Source organism: Protopterus annectens, chromosome 2.part0, assembly GCF_019279795.1.
Source record: "Protopterus annectens isolate FY-2018-M chromosome 2.part0, PAN1.0, whole genome shotgun sequence".
NCBI lineage: Eukaryota > Metazoa > Chordata > Ceratodontiformes > Protopteridae > Protopterus > Protopterus annectens.
In genome coordinates this window covers 605,617,885-605,632,764 of record NC_056728.1, presented here as the reverse complement: position 1 = coordinate 605,632,764, position 14,880 = coordinate 605,617,885, and the positions used below count along the sequence as shown (strand labels likewise).

Here is a 14,880-nt window from a genome sequence, read left to right as displayed (position 1 = left end):
CTGTCTCATTTCTCTCTTTCCATCCCTTCCTAGCTCCCCCTTCCACAGGAAGTCTGGCATACTCTAACAGAGGCACCTCACTGTCAGCCTGGGTACTACTACTCACCCCTGCCCTTGCAGTCACTCTGTCCAAGGGAACATCAGTACCCACAAGCAGCTGTGCTTCACCTTCAGTATCACTGTTACTGGGTAGCTCCCTCAATGAAGTAACCACCTCACCAGTCATGGCTGCAAGTGTGCGGCCTGTCTGGGTCTCCCCTGGGCTACCAGACCCACATGCTTGTCTCCAAGCCTGACTGCGTGTAACTGCATGCATGCAAAGTCATTCCCTATAAGAACATCTGCAGGGATATCCTCAAACACACCTACTTGCTTGCTCCCTTTTCTATCCTCCCAGTCAAGGTGAAACCTAGCCAAAGGTATTTTGGAATGGGGTCCCTCCTAAAGCTCTGGCTAGAATAGACTGCCCAAATAAGTAGTGCTCCTCTTTAACCATTGTAGGCTTCACAATAGGTAGGTCAGAGGCTGTGTCTCTCTTAGCAATAGCCTCTTTTCCATTTACTAAGCTAGGATATAACCTCTTCTGGTAATTTGGTACCCTTGTTGTCTTGAAACACCTTACCGCTGGCATTTTGTCATTCCCACTTACTGGCTCTCCAACATTTTGTTCCCCACTTTGCCTCCATGGACATATATATGCTACATGGCCCCACTGGCTGCATTTAAAGCATTTAACCCTTGGTTCTGGACGTGTACCTGGACTAATGGCTTCCCCTGCTACTGGCAGTCATTGGTGTGGTCTGGGCTGCCCACCATGTGCTCCCTTAGACCCATGAACAGCACTGGGTATCTCTTTCCTGTGCAGTGATGCCCTGCTTGCTAGGTATAAGTCTCCCTTCTTCCCCAGCTCATCTACAGTATTGCATTGTCTATCAGCTAACCAGATTCACATGTCCTCAGGCAAAGCGCTAAGGGCTTTTTCCCTCAACAAAAGGTCTGCCAGCCCTTAAAAAGTGGTGACCTTAACATCCACTCACCCACGTATGAAAATAAGTGCTTAATTCAGCAACATATTCATAGACACTTTCATCTGCTTTCATCTATGTTCATGAAACTTTTTCCTATAAGCTTCAGGTATTAACTTAAAACATTGTAAAAGACAATTTTAACAGTATTATAATCTAAGCTATGAGTATCAGACAATTTAGAAATAGCAGTTGCAGATTTAGCATGAAGAAAGAAGGTCATGAACCATACCAAGAACCCTTGGTAAACATTATACTGTTTATATATGCTGTCAAACATATGAATTAAACTATCAAAATATCTCCCCTCTGTAAGTTGTGGAAGAAATTTACTGACTTTTGTTGCTTCTGCGGTTTGGTTACTCCCTTTCATGGACCTCCATGACTCTGGTGAAGAGTCAGCATCTCCTTTTCATGTTGACTCTGCCTCTCATTCTCTTCAGCTTCAAGACATTGCAGTTTCTCATTTTCCTCAGACTCCAGACATTTCAGTCTATCTGCTGCTTCTATTTTCAAACATTTGGCCTCCAGTTTAAGTCTCTTTAACCCCAGACAGATTTTAAGTCCTCTGTGGAAAAGTTGAACTGTCCATTTTCTGAGAGTTGTACATCTCCAAGGCCAGTCTGGTTGCACTCTATATTGCTGGTCTGCGATGCAGCTGTTCCCAATGTTGCAATCATTTCTGCCTTACTCAGGTTGGCATGCACCAGTCCTTTAGCTTGACACATCTCAGCTAACTGGCTCCTTGTCAACTTGCCATATTCCTCTGCTGACATGCTTCCCTGCTCTCCCTGACTAATTAAACTAACAAAAAATAAAACAATTGTGCTATGAAACTCTGAATGTTCACTGTGCGGCTGATTGAGAGTACAAACACCTTCCTTAGTGACCACTGTTTACAGGCTACAGGAATTCAATATCCACACCACTACAAACCAATTAATATGTGATGTGGCTATCCCACCACTGCCAACCAATTAATATGTGACACCCCTGTACTGGCCCAGTAATCAAGGAGCCTCAATCCTTACCACTGGCAACAGTGGGGAGTGTACACACTGGAAGGATGACAAGTACACACACAGTAAAGTACAATTTCCCTTAAGAGCACACAGACCACAGTCAGTCTGGGACTGGTTTCTCTCTCTTTCTCCAGATCCCCAATAAGACTCCCCACTAGCACAGCTAGAGGGTTGAGATCTCAGCTGAGTGGCCAAGCCAAAACCTCCATCACCCTCTCTGTCCAGCCAGTGCTTCGTATCACTGCCCAAGTAGCTGACACACACACACACACACACACACACACACACACACACACACACACACACACACACACACACACACACACACACACACATACACTTTGAAGTTTGATTTATATACAAACACACACACACACGCACACACACACTCCTGGGAAAGACTGGCACAGGTTTACAAGCTATGCCCCCTTCAGCCCAGACTACAAGCTAGTTTTCACTGCCACCAGCCACTACTTATCAGCTACGTTAAGGCCCTTAAAAATGGGTGTCCAATCTTACTGTGAAATGTGACTATTAATCCAAATGGTAGTTTTGACCAAGCACCAGACTACTAAGAGTGGCTGTACAGTGTCACCAAATGCATATGCAAGTACTCTAAGAGCTTAAATATTTCTAAACAGACTAGTCACAATTAAAAGGTTTAAATATATTTACTAATAAATAATAAAAGAGCAATACTAAGTAAGTAATCAGTTACATCAGAGTTAAAAATCACAGGAAATATTAGAAACAACATTGCAGGACAGTCTCAAATAAATAAAGAAAACATCTAAGCTATACTTTACTATATTCCTATCTGAAACTAAAAGAGTTACTATGCCCTAGAAACTTACGTACAAGCAAGGCAAGTGCAGGTGAGTGAATGTTTCCTGGTTAAAGACAAAATACAAAATGCAGTCTCTCTCTCTGAAAAAGTTCTTAAATTAATATCAAATGTTACCGCTGGGTTAGCTTAGATGACATCGCTTTTTGTCACCTGACTTAGATTTCCAAGCTAAACACCCTTTGTCAAAGACTAACAGAATGTTAGCATCTCCCTGTGAAAATGCATATCTCTCAGATGTTTGCAGATCCTGGAGGTCATAAAACAATAAAACACTTCTGCATCTTAAACCTAGTAATTGCATCTCTTTCAAGGCAATACAAAAAATGTCTAACTGTAGACACTGTATCTCCTACTGCACTGAAACTGAGAGATAGCATCACATTGGCTATTAGTACATCTGATTTAGAGGTAGGAGGTAGAGCGGTATGGACCTTAGATCAAAAGGGAGTTAGTTTAGAGGAGTATTTGTGAGAATTTGGGAGCTGAAGTTAAGCTGGGAGCAAAACATTGATGGGATCTGCATTGGGATGGATATCAGCTTGTAATTTGATATGTTTAAGGGAGTACAGTATTAGTTTTTTAGTTTGGTGGTGGCCTGATGGAATCTGAAAGTGAGCAGTTGAATGTCTGAGTATTTTATATATTTGAATGGAAAAAGGAGAGAGTTGGAAGTATTGTATAGTTGTGAGCATGTGTAGCTATAAAGTTTGGGTGGTAGTTGATGATTAGTATGAGTTTGTGCATGTTGGTGATGGTAGTTTATACAAATATTGTGGAGGTCAGAGGATTTGTAGGCTAGGAAGAGAAAACCTTTTGGAATAGTGTACTAGTAAACAGAGTAGTGGGGTTGCATATTTGGGGGAATGTTCAGAGAGAAAATGTAGGCTAAGTCGGGGGTAGAGCAGTCTGGTGAAGGGGAGGAGAGATTGAAATTCAGTGTTTAGATCTGAGTTGTGATAGGGGAAGTAGTGTGAGTAGAAACAGGTGTGGTGGGTAGTGTGTGGGGGAGTGAGTGTGATTGAATGATAGAAGAAAGGGGTGAAATTGAAATTCAGTGTTTAGATCTGAGTTGAGATAGGGATGTAGTGTGAGTAGAAACAAGTATGGTGGGTGATGTGAGGGGGGAGAGTGAGTGTGATTGGATGACAGAAGAAAGGGGTGTGGTGTCTTTATCTATAAATCTAAGGAATGAGGAAGTGGGTGGGAATGGGAACAGGGTAGGGTAGCAGAGCGAGTCCGAGCAGACAGAGGCCGAACACAGTGGGTAGAACACGTGGCCACAAGTATCGTTTCAGAAACAATCAGTAAGTCAAAAAAACAGCTCTGTAAATTCAGCTAGTTCTCAAAGAAATAATTAAATATAAGGTTAATTATCTAAAGTTTTTAAAGACATAGTAGTGAAAGGCCACTTATAAGGAGAAATTGTTTTCACAGTGACAAGTATTGGAGAAAAGTTCAAGCATAGTAGTAAGCACTAAGGGGGAGGGGGGGCTATGCTATTGGGATCCCAGTAGTGTGCATGCCAGGTTAATGATAGAGAAAGTATAACATTTAATTAAATGTTGAAAATATAAAATTAAATTAAATGTAGCTCATACAGGCAAAAATACCAAAATATGCATACACTGCAAGTGGAGATGATACGTTTGCTTGTAGTTGCACCCTTTGATTGTTGCTGTGAAATTGATGGGAGGGGTCCAGCAAAGATGTTAAAAATATTAGGAGCTGTGTCACTGTGCTATTAAGAGAGATAAGGCACTAAAAATAAAGATAACAGGGTATGAGCTGTTAAGCATTTGAAATTTGGGACAGAGAATTTAAGAGGGGATAAAACAGGAAAGGCAGATGCAAGAATCAACCAACAGTTAAATATTGCACAGCATTGTATAGCAAATCATGTGAGGTACAAATATCTGATGTGAAAAACATATGAATAGAGTATATAGCAAATCAATTGAATTACAATATCTGATGTAAAACATATGAGCAGAATAAGAAAAGTGATAATGTATAATTTCACACTAGAATCTAAGTAGTACAGGGAGGTATAACCCTATAAACTATCGACACACTTTTAAGATCTCTAGACACCCATTGCCATACAACAGCAGCCTTTGGCAATATTAAACAATATATGCTGATAGTGAAAAACAAATATGCCTAAAGTTGGGAAGAACTTAAAATGGTTGTTTGAACAGATGGTTATGAAACCCAGATATCATTAAAAGGCACGACAAGGTGTGGAGATTGTAAACAGTGTCCATACATTTCAGAAGAACAATTTGGGAGTTTACAAGGTGTACCCTTTAGGCACACATTAATAAAAGGGCAACTGCAATACTAAAGGTATTGTATATATTGCTATCTGTTTGTGGTGGTTTTTATGTGGGAAAAACAGAGAGGCAATTTAAAAAGAGAATATACAAACACATATGCTATTCTAAAGCTAATTCTAACAGTGCTCTTTATAGACACAGTTTAGAATGTGTAGGATTTAGTAAATTTAAATTTGGTATACTGGATATAATACCAGTCAACCCAAGGGGAGGCTGGTGGGAACTAGATTTAGAAATTAGAGAGTTACAGTCGCAATTCAAGTTAAACACCACAAGCCCCCCCCCCCCCAAGCTTTAATGATAATCTATCTATTGCTCCAATTTTGAAGACAAGAGCTGGCAATTTGTAATAGGTTTTCAGTTGACACACATACATATGAGGAGTGTACAAGTTTACAATTTTCTGGTTTAAAAGTTATTTAAATGCCTTTCTATGTAAACACATACACGTTTTTATATTTAAGTACTGTCTTTTTAAGAATTAGCATCAGTATTCTACTTGATGGTGCATGATTAATTATTTGATTACAGGTCTTATATAAGGATGGTATTTTTTATTGTGTATTTGTTCTGATGAAGTCCCATTTTGTGTTTTTATTGGTATGGAAGTACTTAACTTAATAAACTGGTGGTATATTTGGAAGAACATTGGAAATTGTTCTTTCTGTTTTTACCTCTGTTTTTTGCACCAGCCCAGGATGGCTTTTTTGTTTGAGTGTGTTTCTTTTAGCCACCTGAATGTCTGCTGCTTATTTATTTACAACTAATTATCAGGACAGCTTTCTTAATAGGCTAGTCTAATATTAGGGTAATATTAGGCTAACTTTCTTAATAGGTTATTCTATGCCTAGCCAATTTCCCTCAAAAGGTGAGAAACAAACACCGTACCATGTGTCTAGAAGTCAAACACCTTTCCACCAAAAAACTTCTTGAGTTTTCCCTAGTATTTTATGACATCCCTGTTCCCCTCCACATTTATCATGCTAGGTATATGTATACTTTTTCTGTTTCTATTTTTAACATAATATTACAGTACCAGCCACCACTCCATAAACTCCTTTTGTCATAGACTTTTGTAATGTCCCGTACTTCTTTACATTAATCTTTGAAATGTCCTTTTAAAGTCGCTCTTTCTACATCTGTTCAAAACTGTACATTATTTTTTTTTGTTTCTGTAACATGCTTTTCTCACATAAAGATTCTTTGGGTTACAGTCTTTCTATTTTCATATTCTCCAAGAAAAGTTTCATTGAAAAAAACATCTCAAATATAATGTCACAAAATGTCTCTGTTAATAAGAATAAATGCTCTTTCCTCATGTACTTTTATATTCAAATGAGCTTATTAAATTGCCCCACATTTCATACCTGTCCATTTCATTGTCTTTACTTTGAATCCTTACCATGTACTTCCATTTTTCATTTTCTACTGTCTTCTTAACTGCTGCTCCCCTTTGGCCTTCCTCTTCTTTTCCCTCTCACCACTATTCTTCAGGAGTGTATCTGCAGCCACCTTTTGTATTTATCCATAATGTGCCCCCCCCCCAGTATCTCCTTCATTTTCTGGACCACTGTGCATCACCATTTCTTTAAGTAAATCATCTCTCACCCTTAGGTTGTAATTATACATCCATCATATTCTGGCTCATCTCCATGAAACAGATTTCTTTGAAACAGCTCCTCAGAGTCGTGCACACATTCTGCAGTTTCGGTGTTTGCTTTTCCCTCCATTTCACCTCTCCATCATCTCCTTTTCTCTCTATCTGCCTTCCTATTTCTCAGGGCTGCCTGTGCACCTGGAATGGAAACCGGAAATGTTTCTTTAAAATGAGTCCCACTTACAACAATGACGAGTAGTGAAAATTCCCCACTGCCTTGGCCAAATTTCGCCTAGTAGTATAAATACCACCATGGGTCTCCCATGAAAAGAGACTAGTAGCATGGCGGTACTGATCTGGTCAACAAAAGCTAAATAAAATAAATACTAGCAGAAATCAATAAGTTTCAGATGGGCCTGTGAAGCATAAGACTTTAAGAAAGACTGTTTAAATTTTCTATATGTAAAGGTCCCATGAGTACCAGTATATTCCTCAATATAGCCTGCACTTCTTGGGAAAGCATTATAACACATACCTATAAGACCAGGGGAAGAAACTACAGTGTTGTTCAGTAAAACTGAATGAATATAATGGCAATCACTTACAAATGAAAGTCTACATGCTACATGCATAAAAAGATAAAGGTGTGTGTTTTTTTTTTTTTTTTTTTGCATTTAGGAACTTAAGAATCCAAGTCTATATGCTTTGGTTTATTTATTAAATTAAGCAGTAACTAGCTAAAGATTTCAAGACACCTTGATTCATTTTTATTTTCCCGGGTATTTAACTGGTAGGTCATTTTGTTAGTATTAGTTATAACACGAACAAAATGACCTACCTACTATTTGTTAGTGTTAGTAAACATACTTAGTTACCTATCTAACCAACTACCCCAGGAGACCATTGTACTGGGTGACTTCAACATAGACTGGTTCACCTGCAGTACCCAAAACCATACTAACCACATTAACCTCTTTGGATTCTCTCAATTAATAACTGCTCCCACTAGAATCCAGAAACTTAGCAGGAAAGAAACTACTCTTGACTAGATCCTTATCAACTACCACCCTAATAGGTACCCTCCCTGATAACATCAGTAACCATATGCTTACCTATATTACTAGACAAAAATTTCATATTTCAACAACTCATAATCTCAAAACTTCCCGCTCAAAAAAAAAACTTTAACCCAGATAGCTTTGAAAATGAATTGCTAGCATGTAACTGGTGACCTCTAACCCATCTTGAACTTGATGAGGCTGTTACCTACTTCAGTACAAACTTTCTTCACATTCTGGACTACCATGCACCTTATCGCACTATGAGAATAAGAACAGTAACTGCTCCATGGCTAACTAAACAAACAAAGCACAAAATGCTCCTCAGAAATAAAATCTGGGCCAAATGGAGAGCTACCAAATGTCCATCTGATCACCTCCTCTTTAAACAGTTAAGAAATGCTATCAAAAAGACACTCGTAAGGACAAAAAAGACTACTACCTTCACCTCCAACAATCCAGTGAACATACCCCACAAAAACGTTGGTCAGGGATAAGCAAACTTCTTCAGCCAGGACACCCTACTACTCCTGTCCCATCAGGCTTCAACCATAATAATTCCAACCAAATCCCTGATGCCTTTAACAACTATTTTACAGAAGCCATACAAACTCTAGCCAATTCTTTACCTCCCTCTTCTACTTCCCTACCAAATACCTCCAATTCGTCAACTCCTACCTTTCACCTACAACGTGTAAGTACATCTCTTATCTACAAGCTACTTAAAAAACTGAAACCTTGTACCCCATCAGCTGACCATCTCCCATCAGAATACCTACAAATTGCCACAAAAGCTATATGCTACCCCATATCTATCCTTGTTAATAGAACTAATTCTGAAGGTAAAATTCCTACCATCTGGAACATATCCCATATCATCCCTCTTCATAAAGGTGGATCCTCTACTGAGCTCTCTAACTTTCGACCTATTGCCTTACTCTCCCCATTATCTAAAATAATGGAAACATGTATTCACAAACAACTATTTAACCACCTACTACAAAATAACCTACTAGCAAACTGCCAACATGGCTTTAGACCATTCCACAGTACTACGACTGCCCTTCTATCCTTCACTGACTCTATAAATAAAAATCGGAACAATAACTCCTTCTCCTCTGCACTATTTATTGACTTGTCAAAAGCCTTTGACATGGTCAACCATAACTTACTTCTAAACCAACTAAATTCCTATTCTCTTAATCCACAAGCATTACAATGGTTTAGGAGTTACCTTCAAAATAGACAACAAGCAGTACTTTGGAATAACAATATATCATCATTACTTCCCATAAATATTGGAGACCCACAAGGCTCTATCTTATGTCCCCTTCTTTTTTCCTTATTTATCAATGACCTACACTTGAACACACCCCAAGCCACCTGCATTCAATATGCAGATGACTCAACCTTAATCAGTACTGCTAAAAATCTAGCCTCCCTCCAGTCACTTACCCAAACTGTTTTCCAAAATGTTGAAAACTGGTTTATGCAACACTGCCTCCTCCTTAATCCCAAAAAAGCGAAACTACTACTTTTTACTCCAACTCATAAATCACCCAATCCATTCTTTACCATTACCTCTAACAATGCCACCAACATAACCCCAGATACTACCACCCAGCTACTAGGAGTTACAATTGACAATCGGCTTAACTATGATGAGCATATTAACTCCACCATAAAGTCTGTTAACAAAAAACTAGATGCTCTCTATAGAATTAAACCATTCCTTACCCCTTCAGCCAGGAAAACCATTGCCCAAACCCACCTCATTTCTACCCTCTTCTACGCCTCTGCCATATATACTAACTTATCAAAAAACAACATCTCCAAACTTTCTCACTGTTATAATAACATAGCTAGATTCATCACATGATTTCCCTTTAAAACTCACCACTGCCTTAACCTCAGACAACTAGGATGGCTAGAAATACAGAACCATATACTCAGTAAACAGTTACTTATTGCTCATAAGATCCTGCACTACCCCAATAATACCCCTATCCTCACTGATCTGATTTCACCATATAAAAATCTAGCTACAATACGTTCTGCCAATAAACTTCTGGTCTCCTCAATCAAATATAACAACAAAGCTGGTGACTCTCTTTTCTCTAAATACTACAGGTAAAAACTGGAATCTGCTCCCTACTGAACTATCTACCCTAACTTCTACTTCTCTATTCAAAAAACATATCAAAGAACATCTTAAAACCCCTCACACTAACCAAAGCCCCCAAACCTACTTTTTTCCTCATTATTTATATTAAAAGTAAATTTACAATGATCTTAATCTGTTTTGTGTTTTGAACGAGTGTTTCTTATTTTATATTTAGTTAACCTTTAGTACAATGGCTATAGTCCATAATTTTATTACTATATTTTTCATTTAACCAATGCTACCTTTGTACTGTATTTTTTATATACATGTCCTTTTATATATTGTTAACTTTGTTACTGATCATGTTTGGAGCTTTTCTCCCCGGGCCTCTACTGAAAATGGACATATATCCAGTTAGACTAGCCCGGTCAACAAATGTAAAATAAATAAATAAAATATTTTAGTAGATTAAAATCAATCATCACATAGTTGCAATTGAAAGCATGTTGTAATTTTTTTCTACTTGAAGGTAGAAATGAAGGAACTTTATATGTTACATTCTTTATAGGTCAGACAAAATGGACTTGCCTCCTATTACTGAAGAAGATGAGGATGTTGCATGTGAACGTAGTCGAATAGTGAATGGCGGTGGGCAATCGGATTTGTTGAGAATACACAACTTATCAAAGGTAACATACAGCAGCATACAGCACTAATTCTTTTACTGCAACCACTTTGGCTTTATCTTTTATATTTAGTTTCCTCAGTGTTATAATGGTAGCACTTTGCTAGTGTTGTACACTATAAAATGAAAATAGCAGATTGTGCATTTCAGCAAATAAATTCCCTGACAGTATAAATATTTCAAACAGTTCTAGCTCATGTCTTAATTTGATTATCTAATACAAATCTATCCAGGAGAGAGGAACTGCTACATAGCAAAATGCAAAGCAACACAAGAAAGTGTACACTCTTAACACGCAGCCATGACCTTGTATGTTTGTTTCACTTTTCAGTGAACTTTAGTTCATTTGAGTGACGGTGAGGATGACATTCACGGTCACTACATTAAATACCAATGAAGATTTTAAATAGATGTCTATGTCTGTGGATGCATGCAACTCTCATACCTTATCAGAATGTTACAGGCTTCAGAGTATTAAATAAGCATGGTGACCTCCAGAATTATTCACTTCTGTGCAGAAGAGTCTTTACACTTCAGTACTGTAATGGCCCTTTGTACAACATGCAGCCCTCATGACAGATTAACACTATCGAAGACCACGCAAAGCCTTAATGAAGAGCAGGTATAATTCATATAAAGGGAATGCAGGTATGCTGCACATAGCCCAAAAAATTTCTTCATCAGAATCATGATTTTGCAAGTAGCCTGAATTAAGCTCAAACCTAAAGATATTGTTTTTAAAACTTAAATCTTGCAGTTTTTATTTTGTACCTAAAAATTTAAAATTCTTTGATAATTTACTCATGCATTCCTCATTCCAGAAGGTAAAATCAAGAAGTATTTTGTTACCTAGCACACAACAAAGACAACACCACATGTACTGCCAGTGCAACTATATTGAAATAACCACACAATAACTCTTGAAGCAATAACAGTGACAATCACTAATTCGCTGGTAAATTTATTCATTACAAGAGCACTGGGACATGAGTATTCTTGTCCAGGAAAGAAAGGGGGGAATATTATGTGGAAAGGCCATCCAGCAACCACCTCCACTAGAAAACTAAGGGAGGGAGTGGGAACATGCTTGTACAGTTGCTTTACCAGTCTGATGAGAATCTTCAAACTGTCTGACACTCCACCCTTCCTGCACAGCCTTGGAGACAAACTCTGCTTGGAAATGATATTTGTCCCCTAGCTCGCAATAAAGACAATAACACACATACTGCCAGTGTAACCAGTTTAATGAAATTACCTTTCACCAACTTTGAATCATTCTTGAGAGGTTAGGGTAATGGTTAAGATGTTTATCATGCTGTTAGAGTGCTAGGGCTTGATTCTCACTAAGGAAAACTGTCTCGACTTAAAATGGTCCACATGGACAGCTATCCTAATACATTCCTATAAGCCAGTAATAGTGTTAATAATTAATTCATATATTAGATTAGTCATAACAAACATTAATTCCAGCACCACGGCATGACCACTCTGGACAACCATCAGTCAAGTAATGTGATGTACAGCCAACTCCTGTCTGCTAGTTCAGTCTCTGATTTGGCGGCATAACCACCATGTCCCCTCTGTTATCATGAGAATCACTCTGGCACTTTTAACATGAACAAGTGACCCAGAAAAGAAAGGCTTAACAAAAAGAAGAAAACCTCCCAGCGAATGGCCAACAGGTGGCAATGAGCAGCAAGCCCCCCCCTTTCCAGGCCATCCTCATATTATTATGAATCTATAGACTTTCAAATAATACCTTTTCTGACCATGGGTATACCAACAGGGCATTATGTTAATACTACTGCTAATTTCACAGATAACATAGTTATACTGCAAACAGTATTCATATGTTTTAAAAACACACCTGCTAATACACTACTCCTCAGCTCCTTTCTTTATAATTCTATAGCCTTGCACCATGTATATCCATGCTATATATATATGTATATATATATATATATATATATATATATATATATATGTGTGTGTGTATATATGGGTCCACTTTGTAAATTCGAAATAGTGAAATCTCGAATTTCAGTATTTCGAACTTACAAATCCGAACACTCACATTTCCGAAAATGGCAGAAGCATGAAATTCAAAATACCAAAGCACGGATATTTTGAATTTCTGCTTCCAGGGGTACAGAATATGGATGTTTGGGTTTAATTTTTGGTAAGTTTGTGTGTATAAGTATGTTGGTTAGGGGATTAGTATGTGTAAGTGTGTATTGTGACTGTTATGTGTGTGTTTGAGGAACTGTAAGATGTGTGTGTGAGTTTTGTTTGTGTTACTGTTTGTGCGATCTCGGAGTTAGAATATATAAGTAGGGGGTGTGGGGGGTACAGGGTGGCTTGCCCCCTGCTTATATGTAGTTTAGATTAGTTTGTTTGATTGTGGAGGGGGAGCTTTGTGTATGTTTATGTGTGCATTGTATGTGTAGCATGAGCACGGGATTTTGAATTTCTCGATTGTTTGTTTTCAAGTTTGTGAGTTGTGGTTGGGTTTTCGGCTTTGTGGTTTCGGAATACTGAAATTCGAGATTTCAGTATTTCGAAATTACAAAGTGGACCTGTATATATATATATATATATATATATATATATATATATATATATATATATATTTTTTGTTTTTTTATATATTTATATATATATATATATATATATATATATATATATATATATATTTTTTTTTAATATATTTATATATATATATATATATATATATATATATATATATATATATATATATATATATATTTATATATATATACACATATACTTCACATCTTTTCTTGAAGGAAAAAAGATAAATGCAAATTTAATAAATCAAACTCAATGTCACTGAACTGAATGCCATTAGTACAGAACCATGCTGGAACTTTATCAGAAAAATTGAATTGCTTGATAACTGTAAAGCCTAAAAGAGGCACCACTCTGATTACTCTATGATTGATGAATATCCTTGCTAATTTGACCACTGATGGTTTTATTTCTCTGACTCAAACACTAAATATCCTGGACAGCAGATATGTTTTTGAGACAAAGCCACAGTCAATTGTCCGAAAATTAATTAACAAAACAAAGGCATTCCTGTGAGAAACCAAAGTCCTCTGCTGACCAGAACTGAGTCAAGCAAAGTCATGGACATACCCTCTAGATCACCTGCCAGGCTGAAGGGTCAAGACCATGTTCTGGCTGCTTGTCCAGACTCCTACTTTCTTAGCTGCCCATGCCACAAATGACTCTCCCACAATGATAATTCACTTGGAAACCAAAACAGAATAACAAAACACAACTAACCATAATGGGCTTATACTTATCTGATATAAGACAGATAAGATCTAGAGGAATATCTGCCTGCCACTTTAAAATACATCAATTAACTATCTCTCCCTGGCCAAGTTTTTTGCCCTACTTATGCAAAATTGATTTGTTAATTCCCATCCTATCAGGACCTTTTGGAACAATGAGTCTGAATTGTTGGGAAGTAATGAGGCAGCCTGAAGGGGGCTTAAATGCAACATCATAAGATGTTACACACCCTGCTACCTCATGCAGCATTAAAGCCCACAACACAGGCCAATTGGGAGGGGAAACTGTCGTATCTTGGGGTAATTCATCATCAAACCCACCTTGATCTTTTTTATACATGACAATCAGTACAGTGTGGTGGCACAGTGGATAGTGTTGTTGCCTCACAGCAAGAGGTTCATCAGTTAGATTCTTGACTGCTGTGCCTTCTACGTGTTTGCATGGGTTTTCTCCGGGTCCTCAAGTTTCCTCCCACATTCCAAAGACATTCAGTAGGTGGATTCAACACGCTAAATTGGCCATAGGTGTGCTTGGGTGTGTGGTTTGCTGAACTACTGTGGCAGGGCTAGCCACCCACTGGTCTAAACCCTGGTTCTAGATGATTATCACTGTTGAAGTGACACCCCAACGCCATGTACAAAAAATAAATAAATAAGAAAAAGCAATTGTGGATGGATGGATGAATCAGTACAGTGATGGTTCTGAGTCACTGAGACATCTGACCAGCATAGAGACTGCAACTGCTCACTTACTATAAATGCTCCTGTATACAACCATGAAAGCAGGGCAGCCCACAGCACACATGAATGACAATCACCCATCAGAGCATGAACCCCTCAAATGATTGGGCCAAGTAGCATCCTGCCATTTGGCTTCCTCCTATCA

The 14,880-nt window shown here is 38.0% G+C and overlaps 1 protein-coding gene across 1 annotated transcript in view; it reads left to right on the top strand.

Annotated features, from left to right (window-relative positions):
- Positions 1-14,880, top strand: part of LOC122792759 (phospholipid-transporting ATPase ABCA1-like) — a 2,266,772-nt gene that overhangs the window by 1,955,807 nt on the left and 296,085 nt on the right. Inside the window, exon 40 of the mRNA XM_044060333.1 lies at positions 10,558-10,678. Coding sequence (XP_043916268.1) covers positions 10,558-10,678 — 121 coding nt within the window. The remainder of the gene's footprint in view (positions 1-10,557; positions 10,679-14,880) is intronic.